At 39.2% G+C, this 21038-nt stretch overlaps 1 protein-coding gene across 3 annotated transcripts in view; it reads left to right on the plus strand.

Moving 5' to 3' along the window:
* The first annotated feature begins 7124 nt into the window (after positions 1–7124).
* LOC147172093 (dynein axonemal heavy chain 11) overlaps positions 7125–21038 on the plus strand; it is a 41878-nt gene continuing 27964 nt past the window's right edge. The window contains exons 1-41 of one of the 3 annotated variants that reach the window (XM_086077457.1): positions 7125–7325; positions 7421–7564; positions 7662–7855; positions 7922–8111; positions 8194–8293; positions 9082–9293; positions 9415–9636; positions 9706–9873; positions 9969–10085; positions 10165–10302; positions 10417–10532; positions 10610–10814; positions 11735–11836; positions 11927–12322; positions 12475–12807; positions 13395–13649; positions 13716–13885; positions 13957–14179; positions 14270–14386; positions 14478–14564; positions 14642–14800; positions 15009–15092; positions 15185–15343; positions 15425–15547; positions 15786–15908; positions 16430–16654; positions 16727–16818; positions 16893–17019; positions 17110–17250; positions 17397–17630; positions 17982–18113; positions 18328–18488; positions 18561–18717; positions 18838–18983; positions 19067–19183; positions 19262–19400; positions 19469–19561; positions 19697–19891; positions 19975–20052; positions 20168–20300; positions 20710–20837. In XM_086077457.1, coding sequence (XP_085933583.1) covers positions 7194–7325; positions 7421–7564; positions 7662–7855; positions 7922–8111; positions 8194–8293; positions 9082–9293; positions 9415–9636; positions 9706–9873; positions 9969–10085; positions 10165–10302; positions 10417–10532; positions 10610–10814; positions 11735–11836; positions 11927–12322; positions 12475–12807; positions 13395–13649; positions 13716–13885; positions 13957–14179; positions 14270–14386; positions 14478–14564; positions 14642–14800; positions 15009–15092; positions 15185–15343; positions 15425–15547; positions 15786–15908; positions 16430–16654; positions 16727–16818; positions 16893–17019; positions 17110–17250; positions 17397–17630; positions 17982–18113; positions 18328–18488; positions 18561–18717; positions 18838–18983; positions 19067–19183; positions 19262–19400; positions 19469–19561; positions 19697–19891; positions 19975–20052; positions 20168–20300; positions 20710–20837 — 6567 coding nt within the window. In that variant the 5' untranslated portion in view covers positions 7125–7193. Of the gene's footprint in view, positions 7326–7420; positions 7565–7661; positions 7856–7921; positions 8112–8193; positions 8294–9081; positions 9294–9414; positions 9637–9705; positions 9874–9968; positions 10086–10164; positions 10303–10416; positions 10533–10609; positions 10815–11734; positions 11837–11926; positions 12323–12474; positions 12808–13394; positions 13650–13715; positions 13886–13956; positions 14180–14269; positions 14387–14477; positions 14565–14641; positions 14801–15008; positions 15093–15184; positions 15344–15424; positions 15548–15785; positions 15909–16429; positions 16655–16726; positions 16819–16892; positions 17020–17109; positions 17251–17396; positions 17631–17981; positions 18114–18327; positions 18489–18560; positions 18718–18837; positions 18984–19066; positions 19184–19261; positions 19401–19468; positions 19562–19696; positions 19892–19974; positions 20053–20167; positions 20301–20709; positions 20838–21038 lie in introns of those variants that run through there. The other 2 variants (XR_015095298.1, XM_086077458.1) reach the window with 2 other exon arrangements.

Genomic DNA, 21038 nt, shown 5'->3' on the forward strand with positions numbered 1-21038 from the left:
ACCACTGCAAAGCCTTCCTGACCTCTGGATCTAAATTACTAGTCAAAGAGGTGTAGGGGGATGGGTGGTAAATGCCACCATTAGTATATGAGACGTTGGAGCAGTTTACTGTAACTTAAAGTGTTCAGAGAGAGAGAGAGAGAGAGAGAGAGAGAGAAAGCGGATGATCACTGTTATGAAATCAATGTGGAAGCTTGTCAGTGACATGCCTCAACAGAAATGTGGACAATGTGGTATTAAGTTTAACTACATCTGTTCCAAGTTACAAATGGTTGCCTCGGGTTGTGTACAAAGTCAAGACATGTGTATAAATTGTAACATGTTGTGGAGGCGATGAGTCGAGTATTGTTTTGTTTTTTTCCTGAGAGAGGGCAGTGATCCAGTCCGCTCTCATGATTTGATGCTGAGGCTTTCACTGTGACATGAGCAAAGGTCGACCTATTCACCTTAAGGTCCTTAACTGCACAGTTGGCAGTAATGAATTGCCACAACTGGGGTGTCAGGTGAATAAAATTACATGACTTCAATAATTAGCTCACGATTAATCACAAATTTTATATCTGTACAATAAAATGTACAATAAAAGTTTTCATACTATTGTTAACCAAAAGGTGGGGAAAAAGTTAAGCTAATTAATTAACTATTCCTGCATCTCTTAGTCAATGATACAGTAATTCCATAATAATTCATGAAATTCCGTTACAAATAAAAAGATGTACTGTACTGTAAAAAACGAGTGTGATATTGATTTTAGTTATTGTCAGTTTCTGCCACTAGATGGCATAAATGCATTTGTAAGACGGTGACAGTTCAGTGCATTTTTCTTTTCATATTAAGAGCTGTCTAATCTTTAACATGAAGTAACTTGGGAAATTCTGCACATTTTTAAAATTGTAAAATACAACTTATTACAACAAATATATGCATTATTATTACATTTATTACTGCTAAATTTTGGCCTGGACATGTCTGTTGTGTTATGACTGTAACCCCCCCCCCCCCCCCCCCAGTACAGGCTTTTCCAAGAACTTTGCATTTGATTTGGTTTGATGAGCTGTGTACGAGCAAACTATTTATCTTTTTGTTCTTATTAGAAACAGGCAAAGTTTTGAAGTCTGTCACTCATCATTTGAGATTCACACCTTTGTACATTCTGTTAGGCCTCTGCTGAATTCCAAACAATTATTGAACTACCTTCTCTCCTAGTGAACGGCTGTAATTCTTCCGCCAAGTTTTGGATATCAAAACTTTTTACATAAGCTCCAAACAACCTGTGATGCTCTTGCCTGTGAGCATAAATCACAGCTTGTGAGCGGAATATCTCGCTGGCGTTCTTCCACGTCGCTTGTGCCGGGCTTAGGAAAGCAAAAAGGCACGTGCTCGGAAGCCGGAGTCTTGAGAAACGGCCAAGGAGGCTCCCTTGACAACCGTTTTAAAACGGTGCCGGACTGACACAAGCCCTTGGGATATTCCTTGCAACAGGCTGTATGTTCCATGCGAACAGGTACAAATTATAGTCTCAATAAAATGGAAATTCCCAAAAGCATCCTCAGGTGTCTTCTTTATGTTGTAGATGAATGTGCTATCAGCCAGATGACACTATGATGATCAATTTAGGGAGATTAGCTTTACCCTATAGGGAGAATTGTGCTTAACATACATTATGTAAAACAGTGTCTGAGAATTTTAAATTATCTAGTGTAAAGCAGGTGTACAGTGTGTGTGTGTGTGATTAACATTGCATAAAGGACATGCATGCATGCATTTGTCCATGTAGGCCAACTGCCCTGTGAGAAATATACATGCTTGATATGCACAAAAAGAAGCTGCAGATGTATCCTTACCTTGCACTAGTCAAAACATTGATGCGAATAATTTACATTTATGGAGTGAATGATTACACAAGTACACTATATGAGGAAGAAAAGGCCCAGCTCAGGTTAAGGCTGATTGACAGCAGCATTGTCTGGCAAGGTTGCACTTCATTCGGAGGACCCCCCCGTCATTATGGCCAAGGGAGGGGGGCAGTGCCAGTCTCTCAGGATGCTGATTAAGTGGTATCAACCAGCTCCTCACACACAAGTGGCCTGAACGTCCTCAGGGGAGAGCTGCCTATAACGGCCTGGACCTGGACTTCCTCCACTACACACCCCTAACCGTCATATAGATAAATACACAAACTTGACACAGACATGTGTTAGGAAAATTGTTAGATGGTTTCATGAGTCACATTATGCATTAAAAATAATTCTCTTTTTTTTTGTCAGCCATTTAAATAAATAGTGCTAAGTATAATGCATGGCATATGCTTTTTAATATGGACTGTATGTGTGTGAGCTAACTTAACAATGGGAATTGAAGAACAATTGTAAGGTAATGGGGGCTCTTAAAGCTTTTGTTTGACTGCAGAAGAGGCACTAAAAACAAGCCTTTCAAGATAAGCGACCCGGCTGTTGTATTGAGGCTTTGGTACTCCCCCAGGACAGCATATCCATCACCAGCTGCCCTCGGGTGTGGGCTAACAAATTTGTACCTTCTGGGGCTTACATCACACCTCAAGAGCATTAGCACTCACCGGTGGGACTTCTGTGTGATCTGACACAGAGATCCAACTGTCAGATCATAGCAATCATGTTTTGTTTTGTTTTTAAATACTTGTTGAATGTTAATTCACAACAAGTTGCAGTGCCACCCCCATCTCACTACACTTTTGGGCTATTATTTGCCACCAGTGGATCAAAAACTATATGTGTGTGTTTCCGGAGACAGCTCATGAAGTAATGACTGACAAGATATTATTATTTTGTCAGCGTGAACAATTATTACAGCGGGCAGGTCACAAAACAACAGGAGCATGCTCCCCTCATAAGGGCCTCCACAATTCCAAACTATACTAATCTTGAATAACAATAGAATAATAACAATAATAATCTTTTTCTATAATTTTGTCTTTTATCAGTATGTTTTAAGTTGGCATGTAGTCACTTCCCAACCTGAGGTCCAATGGCAGACGCGTCAAAAGAAAAAAGCTAGTGCCCTCTACAGGGCAACATTGGAAATGTAGGCTCTCAAAAGAAGCTCCATGGTTCTCATTGTGTAAAAGTTGGTACAACAAAGCACTGATTAGTGAATGCATTCGTATATTAAAGAAGATCCAAACATGAGAGAAGGGGAGGAAGAAAGAAGTAGAAGGAAAAAGATATTCTTTTTTGATTTAAAGGGCAAGTAAACCCCTAAATTATCTTTAAAATATGATGCATCAGGATAAGTGGTTCAGATAATTAATAGATGGATGGATATTATTATTATTATTATTATTATTAATATGTTGTGTGTGCCCCCACTAGTCTAAAAACTGCATTCTAAATAATTTTGTGCTTGTGGAATATGAATTAATCAGCAAAATCCACCCCTTGTTATTCATCACAGGGGGCGACCATTTTACCACTTTTTGTCAGCTATTAAACATCACAGTTACTCATGGTTTAGGAAACGACCAATCACGGCTCAGCTCCAGAGAACAAGTGAGCCGTGATTGGTCATTATCTGAGCACTGAGCAACTTTTATCTCATTTTCAACCGACTGCAAGTAGCAAAATGGCCGCTCCCGAGATGGATTCAAAACAGAAGATTTTGCTACTTAACTCATATTACAAAACAAATTAAATAATACTCAGAATACCGTGTTTAGACTAGTTAGGCTGCATAGAACATACTATTGTCAAGAGAATGTCTGGGTTGACTTCCCCTTTAGACTAGGGATGCATCTTAAGCCGCAAGGTCAAGTTGCACTACTATTTTTATTGATCCATCCATTTTGTGTAGTCCTTGTCCGCATTAATTTGAGCAGGAGCTTATCCCAGCTGGCTTTGGGTGAGAGGTGTGATACACCTTGGCCTGGACTGGTCGCCAAATTGACAAATAACCTTTCATTCACACCTATAAATATCTATATATAGAGTGTTGAATTAGCCAAACATGGATGTTTTTGGAATGCACGACGAAGCGTGAGTAAACCCATGCAAGCACCGGGAGAGCATGCAAACTCTGCATAGGAAGGCTGAATTTGAACTTAAAACCTCAGTAACGTGAGGGGTATGTGCAAACCGCTCCATTACTTCCATTCTACTGTATGTATTTTTGTGTCCGCTGCATGCATTGCACCACCCACAGATTCAAGTCATACGCATGCACACAGGAAAGGTAAAGAGATTTGGGTGGCTCCTATAACTTTGTAGCACACTCACTACAACACTTCATGCAACAATATTAAAGATGAATGAAGATTCTTGATTATTTTATTCTATTCGACTATAGGAGCCAGGGAGAAAAATAACATCTACTCCCCAATTAAGAAGCCTGTGGCATACTTGAGTTACCAAAGGTGGTTACTAGCACTATAAAGAGATACCGTATACTAATGCGTACATTTAATGAGACCTCAAATAACACACCCACTGCTTATGTCAGACTATTACTCGCAAGAAATGTCTTGTATGTGCAACATATTTGTCTTAACGCTGATGTTGGATTGGATTAAACGACAATATCACATTTGTATCTGTTTGTATGCCCATATTTTGGCATCGGTACAAGACCATCAAGAAAAGTCAACTTTCACTGCCCAGCACTGATGAGCTGCTTCAAGATGATGAATATGACATTTTGTCAAAACCAAAAGACAAAGTGCAAAGTACAAACACAATACTAACCCATATAGTAAATTAAAATCATTGTTCTCTGTCAGGCAGCATGTTCATTGACTTATGAGATAAGATAAAATAATATAAGATAATAATAATAATAATAATAAATAAAATAAAATAATAATATAAGACAAGCTTTATTAGTCCCACAATGAGGAAATTTGCCCGTTCAAATGAAGCATAATGTGGCAAGTCAATGATTATTGTTATTATTATAACATACTGTCAGTTGTTCCTCCTACTGACCCAAATTGATGCATAACTATGAGTGATCAACATGTATTTTGTGAAAGGCTTTTCTTCTCCTTGAGATGAAATAGAAAATATAGTGTATCCTAATGAAGACCAAACTACTTTGCACTTGGGCCAATTAAATGACTCACATTCTCTACCATGTTAACACCTGTTCTGATTTTACAGCAAAAAATAAAATAAAATGAATGTTTGGCATGAATCCTGAGCCATTTTCATCTTTACTGCTTCATTGCATTGCTTCCAACTTGTTATTAGCACCATAGCAACAGGCAGGCAATCTCTGCCCCACAGGTGGTCCTGTTATTGTTGGTGATGTGGGCCAAAATGGTGGTGCCACCTGCAAACCTGAGCTGACGATCTGAATCACTTTTCACTTTGTATGAGTGTCTTCACTTGAATACCAGTGCAGTAAATGAAAAAGCAAATGAAATTTTGGTTTAATCAGCAAATGAGCCAGAGCTACAATTACACACTAATGGAACACTTCATTATACAATTGAACAGCTGAGATCCAATACAAGATTTCTATGTTTTTAAAACAATAATAATGCCAAAAATATTTATTGGCACTGACAGAGGGGTGTACTGAGATTTAATAGTGCAGTGGGTGGACTATAGAGAATGCTGTTTAACTACATTGGGGCAGCATTTAATGAGAATTTCGAGTGCCCTTTTCGAGTGCCTGTTCTTTACGCTGGGCTCCCTCAAGAGAGCCGGCTCTTTCGACTCCCAAGTGGCTCTTCAGTGTTTATTTTGCTTCAATTAACTTATTACCCGATTATGAGTAAAATTAATTACTAATTTAAGAAACACATTGCATAGAATCAGCATCATTTATATTGCTTTATTAATTCACATCCCATGCCACAATAAAATAAGTAATAAATAAATAAATGAATAAACACAACCACAAAGGACCATCAAAAAGATAATACTGTACTGTATTTTAGTGTATTGTTGAACTAGTGTACAAGCAGCAACAGTTGCAGTAGACATGGCACGGCTCCAGGATTTTTTCCTCTCCCGGGGCTAAAGGGAGCTTGACCAATATATAAGGGGGCTGAGAAAATAATTTCTAAATATACTTTAGAATGTCAAATAAAAAGCTTGTGGCGCTTGACTGAGATACACAGATTTTTAAAGGTGCTATAGCACCCCCTACCCCCGGTGTAGCGGTATCCTTGTCGACACACTTGTAACTTTATTCACAGCAGTTTTCCTTGCTTTTCTTGTCTAATTGAAATAATGGGCAGACATTATGCATTTGATATTCCTAATGCAGGTTGTTTGTGGAGTCCACCCAATATGAAATGTTAACAAAGACTGCACTCTGTCCTCGAGCTATTTATTTACTTTTGAATGTGTCGAAAAATTCCTGCATTTTTTATGCTCTTTTTTGCTCAACTTAGCTCTCGTCTCTCACTAAAGCAATGCTATCTCGCACTGTCTCGTCTCTCCCAGTTTGTTTTGTGTGCTCACTGCGTTGCGTGTCTAACCTCCCCCTTTCCAGTTCGGAGACAGGCACCGCCACACATCTTGACCAATCACACGCGGCTTTAACTGGGGAAAAAAGGAAAAAAGAAAGAAAGAAAAAGCAAATGCAAAAGCAAGACGGAAAAAAAACTACAAATCGGCTTCTGCTCTATATGTGGTTCACTCGAAATAAAGCTTTAAGATCCCTCACAGTGTAAAACTTTCAATGAATGCAAATGAAGCATCCAAAAGATACACTGGAATCATGCATTCCCCAAAAGGTACACCTACATTGATTTTTAATGGCCTCATTCGTGCGAAGCTGTGTGATATGTTTGACCAATATTGACTTATTCTCCTCTCGACAACGATTAAAGCAAATTGTCAGACTGTATTTATTTGTTCGGTGTAGACATGATCCACAAACTCCCCATGGTGACAGACAGAGCCCCGAAACGTCATCGGCAGTGATTGAGGAGACTGTCCGTTGCTTGGTAACCACACGCTGAACCTCCCCGGTGGACTTCAACTCATGGAGAGTTTCCTTCGCCGACAAAATTGTGGAGTAAAATTAATCGTTTAGGGGATGTATTTTAGGTAGGCAATACCACATGATTTTTTTCTTTTCTTTTTCTCCCGAACTTATACGTCAGGGTCGTAAAGTGATCCAAAATGTCGGACGACGACGAAAGTGCGCCTTCGTTTCTTGACGACGTAAGAGTAAAGTTTCTCGAGGAGAAAGTGTGTAAATTCCTACAAATGCAGCCTCAAACGTGGGAAGAAGGTGCTGCCCGTCAAGAATTCCAAACACTGTTGGTAGACTTTTTTGAAAAACACGCTGCTCTTTATTTCTCTTCGCCAAAGATAGGTGCCTTGGTTGCTACTAATGAGGTATGCTTGTTACTTTAACCAATGCAGTACTGTAATAACTGGCATAACATTTGTGCTAGCAAAGCTAAATAGGGTTGTTGTTTTTTCAAACGTAGACACCGAGTTTTGTCAGAAGTAAGCTTATCTACACCACAAAGAAGCGAGCTGCCCCTGCCCATTCGGAAAACTACAAGGAGCTTTTGCTTTTTGGTGTCCTGGCTCCATGTCCAGTACTGCAATTATCAGTCATAGTTGAACAGGTATTACTATTCCCTTCATTTGGTTAATAATATTAATACAAAAAACAAAAAAAACATGCTCAGTTATTTATGTCTTCTTGTTTTGTTTACTCCCAAGATATGTGTCCCACTGCTGTCCAACAGTCTGAACCAGCACACATGGCCACAACTGTTATCTGAAGACATTACTCGAAATGCACAGAGAATATGCAGTAAAACATCAGTTGTGCGGAGACGTGCTTTGGGGGAATCTGTCCTTGCTGTCTCACCTGATACAGACTGGATGCAAAATGTGTCCAGTACTTTTAAAATGTAAGAGTACGTATTAGCAGATAATCTAATGGCGCAGAAGTAAGATCTTTATTTCTTCACCCTAAGGTATGGTAGTTATGACAGGGCACTGGCACACAACATAGAGACACAGATCAGCAACTGGACCAATCTGATCCAGAGAATGTTGAAGGAAGATTCATCAGACATACTTCTGACTGGCAGTAATCCTGGGCCTGATGCGGAGCTGGGCTTCTGGGCTTCCAGGAAGAGCAATATTCAGAGCATATATCAACAGGCATGCGCTGAAAACGGTCATATTCTTTATTTTAATCTCCTGGCATTCCTTGGTACAGACTGTGTTTATTTTCCCTGTGTAGCTTCAGAGTCCTGTTGTTCAGAAGATGGCAGAGATGTTGGAGATGATGGAAAGCAGCTATCATCCTGCAATCAAAACACTGATTGGAAATGTATATGATGGTAAGACAAAAAAAAACAATAACAACAAAACAACCAAACAAGACCCCAAATACAAAAATTACATTACTTAACTTTATTTAATTTTATTTTGTTCTGCTGCTTCTGCGGGGTAGCTTAAGAAGAAAGTCTTCAGGTATTTTCTTTCCCGACTTGTGTTAAATAAACACACAATAGAAGATCACATAAAAGCTTGTTTTTCATTTTTCAATTTCCAATTTTTAAATTAAAAATGGGAGATGACAAGTTCCCGTTCAACTGAGACAGCAACACAGCCTCTGTCCGCTGATCCACAGATGCACATTCAACAATTCACAAACCAAATCAAATATTTCCAAATGATAAGTTATAATAATTGCACAGACAACATAAAAAAATTATAAAGCGCAGCTATATTGGTGGATCCGATAAGCATGTGAAAATTGCAGATATTTGTGTGTGAATAATTTTGAAACAAACTTCTCCCCATACTCTAAGCGCTGGCCCTTATATGTAGAACAAAACCATGCAATGTTCACATAATAGCAAATACTTTTATTTTTTTGTTTTTTTAACTACTAAAAATAATTGACCTTATCAGCTACTGCTTGTTGCAGACAAATACTGTATATCTCGGGTCACTTTCAATCTTTACGTTATATTAAAAAACTAGCCCTCTCCATAAAAGGGTGCAACCAAATTCTGTGCTGATGCAACCAATTTTTGTGCTACCAGTGCAAAAGTTAGTGTAGAGCCCTGGCAAAATCAAACAAAATGAAACATTCAAAATATGAAAATTATTTTCTCAAAAGCGCTCCAAGAAGCAGAGGACATTGACCTTCATCTGCAACCATTGTGTGGTCAACTTTCTCAAATGGAAAATGAAGGATTCCCACACGTTGAAGCCTCCATCCCTATACTCTTTCACTTGTTATTCCTGATCTGGACTAGCTGCCAATCATATCAAAGGCCGGCACGAATTGTCGTCTTACTTCAGCAGCTTTGCAATATGTTCATTGAACAGGTACGGCAAATTATTTTACCATTGTAGTTATTGTGCTAGTGTATGCAATAAATGTGCTTTGCTGTTGTGTGACAGCAAAGGTTGAGTTGCACATTTACAGGTGTACTATTTTATCTTACAGGCATCAACATATTTGTCTACTGACTTATTACCGCGGGAAGACCCAGAGGAAGGTCTGCACATGGTGAAGAGGGTGATAAAAGTCTTCCGATGTTTCACAAAGAGTTATCAGAGCATGAGGGAGAGGTTGGCATGCCATGCAAAATATGCACCCTGGGATTTCCCATCAGTCATGATTTTCACACGTTTCAGCAACTTCCTTAACCGCATGCTGCAACTAGAGGTGAGGTTAAAACTTTGTATATGTCATGTCAGGTATGAAGTTATGCAGTATACTGTTTTTCCATTGCAGGACATTTTTGAAATAATGCTGGAATACAAAAGGATGGAAAAACTGGAATTTGGTGGGCCTAAAGGCAAACTCTATAGTGAGCACGCGGCTCAGATGTACACGGAGTTCAGTGAGCACTGCCTGTTGCTAATACACTGTCATCACAGCCCTCTTGACTGCAACTCCCAGGTGAACCTTTCTTTTAAAACTTGGCTTGACCAAATCCAAACTGCAGTCATTGTTTTTATGCTGTAACAATAACAATACATTTAATTATTCTTCAGGATTTTGAGAAGGAATATAAGGATTTCAAAGTGAAGATTGTGGACTTTGAATGCCGATTTGCTAGTCTTCTATGCTCAGCCTTTAAGGATTGCGCCGGACTTGAATCAGCATTTAAAGTAAGAGAAATTGGATAGGACAACTGTTCTGTACTGCGACAGCAATCATTGCATCATCTTCTATTGTTGTTGTCTTTAGCTGTTAACAATTTTTGGACCTTTCCTTGAGAGAGGGCACATCAGACAAATATTCAGTCCCAACATTCCTCTACTGCTGCAACAATTCCAAGATGAGCTAGACAAATGTAAATGGATCTTTAAGTCACAACTCAATGAGGTGGGTAGTAAAAGGGGAATTTATATTTAATCGCTAAATTAAAACAAAAAAAAATCGAATTTATTAATGCAAGGTTAATGCAGCACACCATTATTATTCTGTCTTTATTTACAGATGGAAAGTTGTTTTGGGAAGAACATGGCTCGTGCATCTGGAGTGTTAAAAGGGGCAAAAATGATCAGAGAAAGGATTGAAGGCCCATGGGAAAAAACAAAAATTTTATTTGAAAGGTTGAGTTAAATGACTTAATTCTACAGTTATATATGTGGATGCAGTAGTGTATTAAAGCTCAAAACTTATTATTTAGCATTTTCAGATCTGTGGGAGGTATGGATACAACAAAGGAACACCACATGTACAAGGAGATGATTGGTCTTCTACACCAATGTGAGGAACAAGTTTACTCTGAGTGGTGTAATGGTTTGGAGGAAGTTTGCCAGATTAACCTGGAACAACCACTCCTATTTAGAAACTCCTCAAACGATCTCATCTCAGTCAATTTCAATCCCAAGGTGAGTTCCCATTTTTCACTCCAATAAGCAAGACACCCACAGCACTGTTTTTGTTTCTAAATAGTCAATTCATGGTTAATACATTTTGTTGATCCTCAAAAATAATATTGTTATCTATAATAATGGAGTGTTTATTAAACAAAACTAACACATTGACAAGTATTTTTGCCCAGGCAAGATTTTGCCACCCCACTTTTTTTTTGCAATTTTCATACGCTTCCCCAAAAAATCAATAGCATTGTTTCTAACATTGTCTGCATAAAATGATGACACTCATTTAAAAAATAAAATATTAAATATTAGTCATACTCTAATTTAAAATATAAAAATGAAAAAGATACTGGATACATGCTATAAATGTGTAATATACAATGCGTTTTTTTTCCTTCTGGGTGATATTCACATTAGTAGTATTGATTAGACCAGTGTAGACACCAACTGAATACATTTAATCTCCATAGAAATGTTTCATTTATTTTCTAAGACAACCAGAGCAGTCCAGTTGCGATTGATACAATGCCCTTAGAACATTTTACAAAGTTGCTCAGTTACAATATAATGCTATGAAGTTCAGTCCAGTTACATTGCATTAGTTTATGTGCGGATCTGCCACATCAAATATGGCGGACGCACTAACATAGCACAGCAACAATTCTGAGGCGCCGTCCATACATGTCTATGCCAACACACTTACAGTTGTTGTTTTTTAAAGTTATAGTGCATATATAAATTATGGTTTTTGGCATTTTATTGGACGTTACCACAATTACTGAATAATCATTGCGGTCGCTTTTGCTGTATTGCATCCCCGCCTCTCTGGGTCACACCCCACACGTTTAGGAACCTCTGCTCTATGCAATTCTGCCGAAAAACATACCGCTGCTCAGAGTCACTTACTGCTATTTGTTTTGGCTCCTCAGCTGGCTGAAGTCTTGAAAGATGTGAAGTATATTCAAACTCTCAACATTAACATTCCTGTGGCAGCCATGACTGTTTTTGAGAAACGTGACCTCTTCACAAAGGTTAGACACTCACATCCACTCAGCAGTACCCGCTACTATTTTGACAGTGTTTAAAAGGTCCTCATCACTTATTCTCTGAATATTTTTTAGTATGTGAAGAGTTTGCAGCTAGTAGTGCAGTGGTACAACACACTCAAACAGACAGTCCTTGAAATTGAACTCCCGCTCATCAGAGATCAACTGACTTCAGTAGACCAACTACTGAAAAGAGCAGAGACAGACTTAACGTGGCAAGATCAGGATTGCTGGAGCTCCATATGCATCATCAAAAACCAGGTCCAAGACCTTGTCGACCGAGCCAGTAGAGCAAAGGAGAACCGTGATGCCATGCAATCAATGATGAAGAGATGGAGCAAGCACACTATGTTTTGCAGAAAGGACAACAGGAAAAGCTCACTGCTACAGCTTGAGGACAGGGGGGACCGCGTTAGCAAGATATATAGCTCCATAAAACAAGATGGAGACGCTATCCACAAGTTGGTACAGGTACAGCACAATTTGTGGCGTTATTCTCTCCTATGTAGGTCACATTTTCCACATGTATACTTAATTATAACTGTAATGATCTAAAACGGAAAATAATCTGCAGCTGATAACGCTGCATGTTTTTTGTGTATTATCTTTTTTTCCGTCCTTAGGAGAACATGATGCTCTTCAAGGCAGACCCGACTTCAGACGCTTGGCAGTCCTACATGGACTATGTGGACGAGATGGTGGTCGAGGGGCTGTTCGGCTACATTGGCCACTCACTTCAGTTCTTTGTGGACAACATGGACTCCTTTCACAAGCAGGCCCCTCTCTTGCAGGCTCATTTGATGCTTACTGACTTGGGCATGATCTTCCAACCGTCACTGCAGAGAGATGCAGGAGATGGCTTCTATGAGCTGGTAGAAGGACTGGTGGGAGATATATTTAAGGTGTCAGTAAATATCAACAGGTTGGCTGCTGATTATAGCGTGGACAGCTATCAGGTACTTAATTTCATTGGCTTCTGTATTACAATTAGGAATGGGCATATGACATAATTTCCTTGATTGACTATTACTGATCACTTAATTGATTCATAGTTATTGAATTTTTAATGCAATGGGATACTATGTAATTGAATGTTTTTGTTCAAGACAGCTAATTAACACGCAATCAACAGAATTCTTAACGCTCAATTAATCAATCAATCAATCAATATGCCGTTCCTTAAATGCAAAAGATTCTTTGTTACAAAAAATATGGTTAAATTTTGAAATGAGAAGCATATATAATTTATTTGTAGAGTTTAACGGAGTTAGGTAGCTTTATTCATTGTGTAACGATAATCTTAAATATTTGACTGGACTTGGGGGAATTACAATTACAACAATTTACAGACTCTAATGTTGATTGACTTTTGTGCAGTTGCCCATCGCTGTTGCATTAAAACTCGGCATGTAAGGAGGAAAGTCCCTCCAAAATAAAGAGGAAAGGGAAAGAGTAGAAATGTGAAGCCAAAAAATGTCCTCACTTGCCACAACTGCGTAAATGTGTTTTAGCATACAATTGTCATGTGATTGAACCCTAACAGGATGTAATGGAAGACATGCTTGACTTGTTGGATTTGCGGAAAGAAGTGATGGAGAGAGTTGAGAATGTCCTCAACAAAGCCATATCTTACCAGAGACAGTTTGATTGCTACACCCATTTGTGGCAAGATGACCGGGCAGAGTTCCTTAGCCAGTTCCTCTTGTATGCACGGGCACTAACACCTGAAGAGGTGGAGGCTCACAGAGCTGATATTCTCCCAGAGAGCCCTCCTACAGTTGATCACTTCAAAGAACAGGTGAAAGGCATCACTTCCAAAATCACACGAGATTTTCATTTGTAAACAGTGGTCTTCACTTCACAGATTGATTACTACGAGGACCTGTACTCTGAAACATGCAAACTTGAAGTCTCCAGGGCATTTGATGGATGGTTTCTGGTGGACATCAAACACTTCAAAGTCAGCGTCCTAAACACTATTAAGAAGTGGAGCTGGCTTTTCAAGGAGCATCTTTTGACATATGTCACAAACAGGTCACCATCAAATCTGCTTACAAAGACAAATGTCTATGTGCCTTTCTTATGTTTCACCTTATTCCCTTCAGTCTTGATGAGCTTCAAGGATTTGTCCGTACTACTGTCGAAGGGCTTGCTAAGTGTGTGCCTAAAGGAGACTACCACAGTCTGGTGGAAGTCATGAGTCACCTCCTGGCTATTAGAGACCGACAAGCTGTCACCGACAAGATGTTTGAGCCTCTGAGAGACACAGTAATCCTCCTTGAACGGCATAGCGTGACAATTCCGGACAGGGTCTATTTTCAGCTCGAGGTAATGGGGGGAAGAAAAGAAACTTTTTTTTTCTCTTTTGCTTATCACTCGCAAATGATGAAACCATTTAAATATACACACTCTTGCTAGGAACTCCCTGAAAAATGGAATGGGGCTAAAAAAATTTCCTTAAAAGTGAGGCATGAAGTGGCCCCTATGCAAAATGAGGAAATGATGGTTTTACGAAGACGCTGCTTGGAATTTGAGGTCACAACTCATCTCTGTTTTCTATTAATGCATACATAAAATAGAGCATACTTGGACATAATGTGTCATGAAATTTGTATTTCTTATTCAGGTGAAACAAAGCCAATTCAGGGACATCTTCAAAACAACTGCGCCTTTCAATTACGAAACATCTCATCCCTACCTTAGTTTGGAGAAAGTATGAGTTAATCATGGCCAGCGAATTAACTTCATACTGTAGATAACATATGTCTTCTCTTGTTTTCTGTTCTGTAGTCGGAAAAAGCAATTCGAGATTTGGACAAGGAGTTGTCAGCGTTGCAGGAGTCAACAAACTTATTTGACGTCACAATCCCTGACTATAAAGACATTAGGCTCTGCAAACGAGAGATCATTGTTCTCAAAGAACTGTGGGACATAGTCATATTTGTTCAAGTAAGTTGTGTAAGAGAAATCTAAGTAATGTAATAGAAAGTTAGAAAATGGTAAGAAAATGGAAATATAACTAAAAGCCACAAGAGCCAATAACTCAATAATCTGACCAGCCTGCTGTCTGTGTGGTCATTGATTCTCTTGCCACTAAATGCCCCAATTAAGCCTCCTCAGTCCAATGACCCCTATGCATGTGTCTTTATCTATACAGACCAATGTGGAACACTGGACAAAGAGCAAATGGAGGAAGATAAACGTAGAGCAGATGGATGTAGAATTGAGGGGATTTGTTAAGGTGAGATCACCAACAGACTGCCATGCACCACTGCTTTGATTATTACATTGGCCTCATAACTAATGATGGTAACAAGCCTTCTTTTTGTGTAGGACATGCGGAAGCTTGACAAAGAGGCTCGTGTATGGAATGTGTATTCTGGCTTAGACCTTTTTGTGAAGAACCTGTTGACATCACTGCGAGCTGTGAGTCAGCTACAGAACCTTGCGATCCGAGAGCGCCACTGGGCACAACTAATAAGGACAATGCAGGTGCATACTACTTAAGAGCAATGTCGTGCTACCGAGAAATGTTGTTTTTTTTTTTGCATGAAAGTCTATTTTTATATATAGATGAACTTCACTATGACTGATCATACCACCTTAGCTGACCTCCTTGCTCTGCAACTTCATCTTTACGAAGAAGAAGTCCGCAACACCGTGGATAAGGCTGTGAAAGAAATGGCCATTGAGAAGGTTGTTGTTCAGTTGTTTATGGATGGTGGTTAATCATATAAAGAAAGCAATCATCACTAGCATAACTATTGTAATGGTTTGTGTCTTAACACATTTTATGGCTCAAAGTCTTTTGGTTTTTGCATTGGGAAATGCTAAGATTATATATATTTAGTGTGGATTGGTCTATTGGTAAGTGTGAGTAAATTCTGGCAAAAATGCAGTTTGTGTGTATACAAATATCTCTCCTTAATTACAGGTTGTGACAGAAATTAGTCAAATATGGGCATCAATGGAGCTTTCATATGAAGATCATTACCAAACCTCCATCCCACTTCTTAAATGTGATGAGGAGCTCATTGAGATGCTTGAGGATCATCAGGTAAGTTGCTGAGAGAGACTGCTCAGAATGACCTTATCATCTCAAAAAGGATATAGCTGTGTAACACACAAGTTCTCAAAATGAGTTGACTGTTAGAAGCACTGGTAGTTAAAGGCTGAATGGTTGATAATGCAGAATGGGGCCTCTCTGTCTGACCGTCTAACAGCACAGCTGAGACTGGAGAGGTTCCTATTGAGTCCTCAGATTTATAGCTGCTGTTGCACATGGGGGCATTGTTGCACCCGACGGTCTTTGTACATTTACACCAGATGCATTTGGGGGGTTGTAGCCAGCAATTAGAAGTCTTACTACTTTAGTGCCTCTGTTTTTGTGTAAATTGACCATATCCCTCCCCCGTTTTTTGTGGTGTGTCAAGCTGATGAAATGGCTTGAAAATGAAACTGGTGCTTGTGATGATATGAGTTTATCAAGATGCGACTCTCTACAGGTTTGTTTTTATGGTTGTACCAAATGTTGATAACTTATACCATTTCTTCCAACTCTTTGTGCCCATCCTTAAGGTTCAGCTCCAGGGCATCTTTCAGAGCAAGCACATAGATCACTTTCTTGTCCAAGTTGTGGAGCTTCAAAAACAGCTAACAGTGGCTGACTCTGTGCTGATGGTCTGGATGGAGGTGCAGAGGACATGGGCCTATTTGGAAAGTATTTTTAAAGGCTGTGATGATATCTGCCAGCAACTACCAACAGATGTACACAGATTCCGGATTATAGACGCTGAATTTCAGGTTTGCACATGCATTCATTGTTGCACTTATGGGCAAACAAGACCCCAAATTGAATTCAGTTTTCCTTTTCAGGAATTAATGTTGGACAGTGCCAAAACAAAACATGTGATCAAAGCCACCAATAAACCCAAATTATTTGAAAAGTTAGAAGATCTTCAGAAAAGGTATTTGTGCATTCTACTTTATTGCTTTAAACAGAATGCTGTTGCCAACATTTATAAATCCTATATTTTGCCAGGCTGGCTTTATGTGAAAAGGCTCTTGCTGAGTACCTGGAGACCAAAAGACTTGCATTTCCGAGATTCTACTTCATATCATCAGCAGACTTGTTGGATATTCTCTCTAAAGGAAGCCGCCCTAACGATGTACATTTTTTATTTCGTCTTATTACTATAGTATTAATTGAGTCACATTTAAATACTCACTGTACATAAATACAATTTATTGTTTTTCAGGTAACATGCCATCTCTTAAAACTATTTGACAATATTTCTGATCTGGAATTCTCCAACAATCAATCTAAACTTGCTGTGGGCATGTACAGCAAAGAAAGGGAGTATGTTCCATTCCAGAAGGAATGCTACTGTAATGGCGCGGTAAGATGTTGCAATAAAATATTCTATCCAGAATAGAATAGAGTTGACATTTTAATTAATTTTGAAATTGAACTTTAAAATTCCATACTGTATTCTGACATTTCGTTGTTATACATTTACATGTTATAACATGAATATTGTACAAGGTGGAGGTGTGGCTTTCCTGTCTGGAGGAGTCCATGAGGGAAAGTGTAAGGGGTCATCTGTCTGAGGCTGTATCAGTGTATGAGGAAAGGCCCAGAGAGCAGTGGATTATTGACTTCCCGGCACAAGTTGCTCTGACTGCGTCACAGATATGGTGGAGCAACGATGTGGAGCTTGTTTTTAAAAGACTAGAAGAAGGATTTGAGTCTGCTCTGAAAGACTACAACAAGAAGCTGGTGAGATGATGTGTGAATGTTTTCCATGCCATCATAATCGCATCAGACTCAACGACTTGTGCTTGTCAGTTTTGCCAGTGCTATGTCAGGTTAACATGTCCTTGACTGCTGCTTTAATAATCTCTCCCTGTCTTCAGCAGACAGATTATAGCTGTCATGCAAGACCTGTGATGAATACACTATTCCAGCGATATTTTAGTCACAAACTGTTTGTGCTAATTTATCTAGCTCCAGCGCTCACTTTAATATACTTGTGCTGTGGGGAGCATGAAGAGTCAAGTGTTAGACTGTTAATATTGTTTTTTGTTAGTCTTTGATTTGTTTGATGTTGATCCTTTCAATCTCTCCCAGGTTGCTCAACTAAACGTGTTGATTAACATGCTGTTGGGCGAGCTAAGTGAAGGAAACAGACAGAAGATCATGACTATTTGCACCATTGATGTTCATGCGAGAGATGTTGTTGCCGGCTTGATTGCCCAAAAGGTGAGCAATCTATATGTATATACCCCTACTGTAATGCAAACAAATGTTTACAACTCAATCTCACAAATCAGGAATCTTTTCTATTTTTAGACTAATTTTATTTGACTAATGAAACTAAAATTTTAATCAGCTCCGACCGTCATATTTCTTTGTCATTGTGTTGATTCATTGCATTTCGAGAGCATAGTTTGTCAGTTGTCAATTGTGTGTCTAGGTCACTACCTCTCAGGCCTTCCAGTGGCTTTCCCATCTACGACACTGCTGGAATGAGCAGCAGCGCCACTGTTTCATTAACATTTGCGATGCCCAGTTCCCTTACCTTTATGAGTATCTTGGAAATACACCAAGACTAGTCATCACTCCCCTCACAGACCGGTAAGAATGCTGGCCATTTCCATCCAGAAAATGCATCAAGGTTTCAACATTTTCTATATTTCTTTAACTTAGCTGCTACATCACACTCACTCAGTCACTGCACCTGACTATGAGTGGAGCACCAGCGGGTCCTGCTGGGACTGGCAAAACCGAGACCACAAAGGATCTTGGCCGAGCAATGGGTGTCATGGTCTACATCTTTAACTGTTCTGAGCAGATGGACTACAGGGTTGGAGATTTGACAATCAACTTCCTATGTTCACTTTATATTCAGACGTTGTTGCCAGTGCATATATTTATTTTTTATTTTCTATCATTTAAAAAAAATATATGTTATTTTTATGCTCAGTCAACAGGCAATATCTACAAGGGTTTGGCCCAGACTGGAGCATGGGGCTGCTTTGATGAATTCAATCGCATCCCTGTCGAGGTTTTGTCTGTCGTTGCGGTGCAGGTGAAAACGATCCAGGATGCCATCCGATCTAAAAAGAAAAGGTAAGGAGATTAATCTTAATGGATGAAGACTTTTGAACAAGGCAAATATTACTGGTCCTAATAACAGGTGCATATATCCTCAGATTCCTGTTCCTGAATACAGAAATTCTCTTAAAGCCCTCTGTTGGGATCTTCATTACTATGAATCCAGGCTATGCCGGAAGGACAGAACTACCAGAGAACCTCAAGGCTTTGTTTAGGTGAAAATTGTACATCTTCATTATGTGTCATCAAGTAGATTTACATTTAATCTATGTTTTATCTTCATTCTGCCGTAGACCATGCGCAATGGTGGTACCGGATATTGAGCTCATCTGTGAGATCATGTTAGTGGCAGAGGGCTTCTGTTGTGCCAAGCTTCTAGCAAGGAGGTTTACTTCTCTGTACACTTTGTGCAAAGAGCTTCTTTCCAAGCAGGTAAGACGGTAATATTTTATTATTACTTTTTTTAATTGACCTAAATACACATCTACTATATCTGTTAGGACCACTATGATTGGGGTTTACGAGCTGTCAAATCTGTTTTGGTCGTGGCTGGTGGACTCAGAAGAAGAGACAAGACAAGACCTGAGGATCAGGTGATGCAATAACATTGGAACGGGAACAAACAAGATCTTTTTTGGTTTTACTCAGAGGAAATACTATTACAGTATACAAAAAAATTAACAAAAACTACTGAAAAACACTGATGTAACATTACATGTGTTTCTTAGGTGTTGATGCGTGCACTGAGGGATTTCAACATGCCAAAAATTGTGACTGATGATGTCACCATCTTCCTTGGATTGCTGCGAGATCTATTTCCTGGCCTGGAAGTAGAGAGAGAACGAGACTGGGACTTTGAAAAGGAAGTTAGAAATACCACTCTTTCTCTCCGACTCCAGCCAGAGGAAGCATTCATCCTCAAGGTTTGTCATAACATGGCTTGTAAATAATTACTTTTTTAAATAATTCATGAATAACCAAAATATTAATCATCTCTTTTTTTAAGGTGATGCAATTGGTGGAACTCATGGCTGTGCGTCATTCTGTCTTTGTTGTTGGAAATGCTGGAACTGGGAAAAGCTCGGTTAGATATTAATGGCCTTCATTCATTTTAATTCTCATTAAAAAAAAAGACAATAAAATAAATACACGTGCAATAGTGTTTAACATGTCACATAACTGTGCTCACCTTTCACTAGATATTGAGGGTTCTCTATAAAACCTATGTAAGCCTGAAGAGGAAGCCTGTCTGGAATGACCTAAATCCAAAAGCAGTTGACAGAGATGAATTGTTTGGCTTCATCCATCCTGCAACTCGGGAGTGGAAAGACGGCAAGTATATATTATTTAAAATAAAATAAAATACAGTGGACATCCAGCATTCTTGTGGTTCAGTACCCGCAGATTCACCTATTCACAGATTTATTTTAATATTTTTTTAGGGTGTGTGTGGGGAAACCTGTTTTTAATGGAAAACGCTTATTGGCGGTTTATCCCCATTTTTGAATTTTTGGGGGTTGAAAAAATATCCCTCCACAACTGGTTTTACAATGGATGCCAATTATACATTTGCTATTGGGGGCTCAACTTGGTCCCTATCACCCGTGAACAGTGGGGCGTCCACCATATACAGTATTTAAATCCATGAGCTACTGTGCTCATTCATATTAACTATGGCTAAAGACCCTCAAGTGATTTAGTATCTCGCATTCTCCTTTCCTGTTTGCTTTCTCAATGTAAGGTTTACTTTCATCGCTGATGCGAGAGCAAGCAAACATGTCCAACCTAGGACCTAAGTGGATTGTGTTGGATGGAGACATTGATCCGATGTGGATTGAATCACTCAACACAGTGATGGATGACAACAAGGTACCTCCCTCCTGTTCACTCATACACTTCTTAACAACACATAGCAACCAAGGTGGAACAGACAGAAAAATATGTTTCTTTCACCCTCCTTCATTCAGCCTGGAGTAATATTGGAACCCCCACTCTAGCAATGAATCATGTCACTGAGCTGAGGATATGTTTTCATTGTTTAGGTTATGTCTTGCTGAGTATTAGTTAGGG

This window comes from Leptonotus elevatus, chromosome 6, assembly GCF_054856555.1.
Source record: "Leptonotus elevatus isolate MCC_2025b chromosome 6, RoL_Lele_1.0, whole genome shotgun sequence".
In the NCBI taxonomy this organism is placed as follows: Eukaryota; Metazoa; Chordata; class Actinopteri; order Syngnathiformes; family Syngnathidae; genus Leptonotus; species Leptonotus elevatus.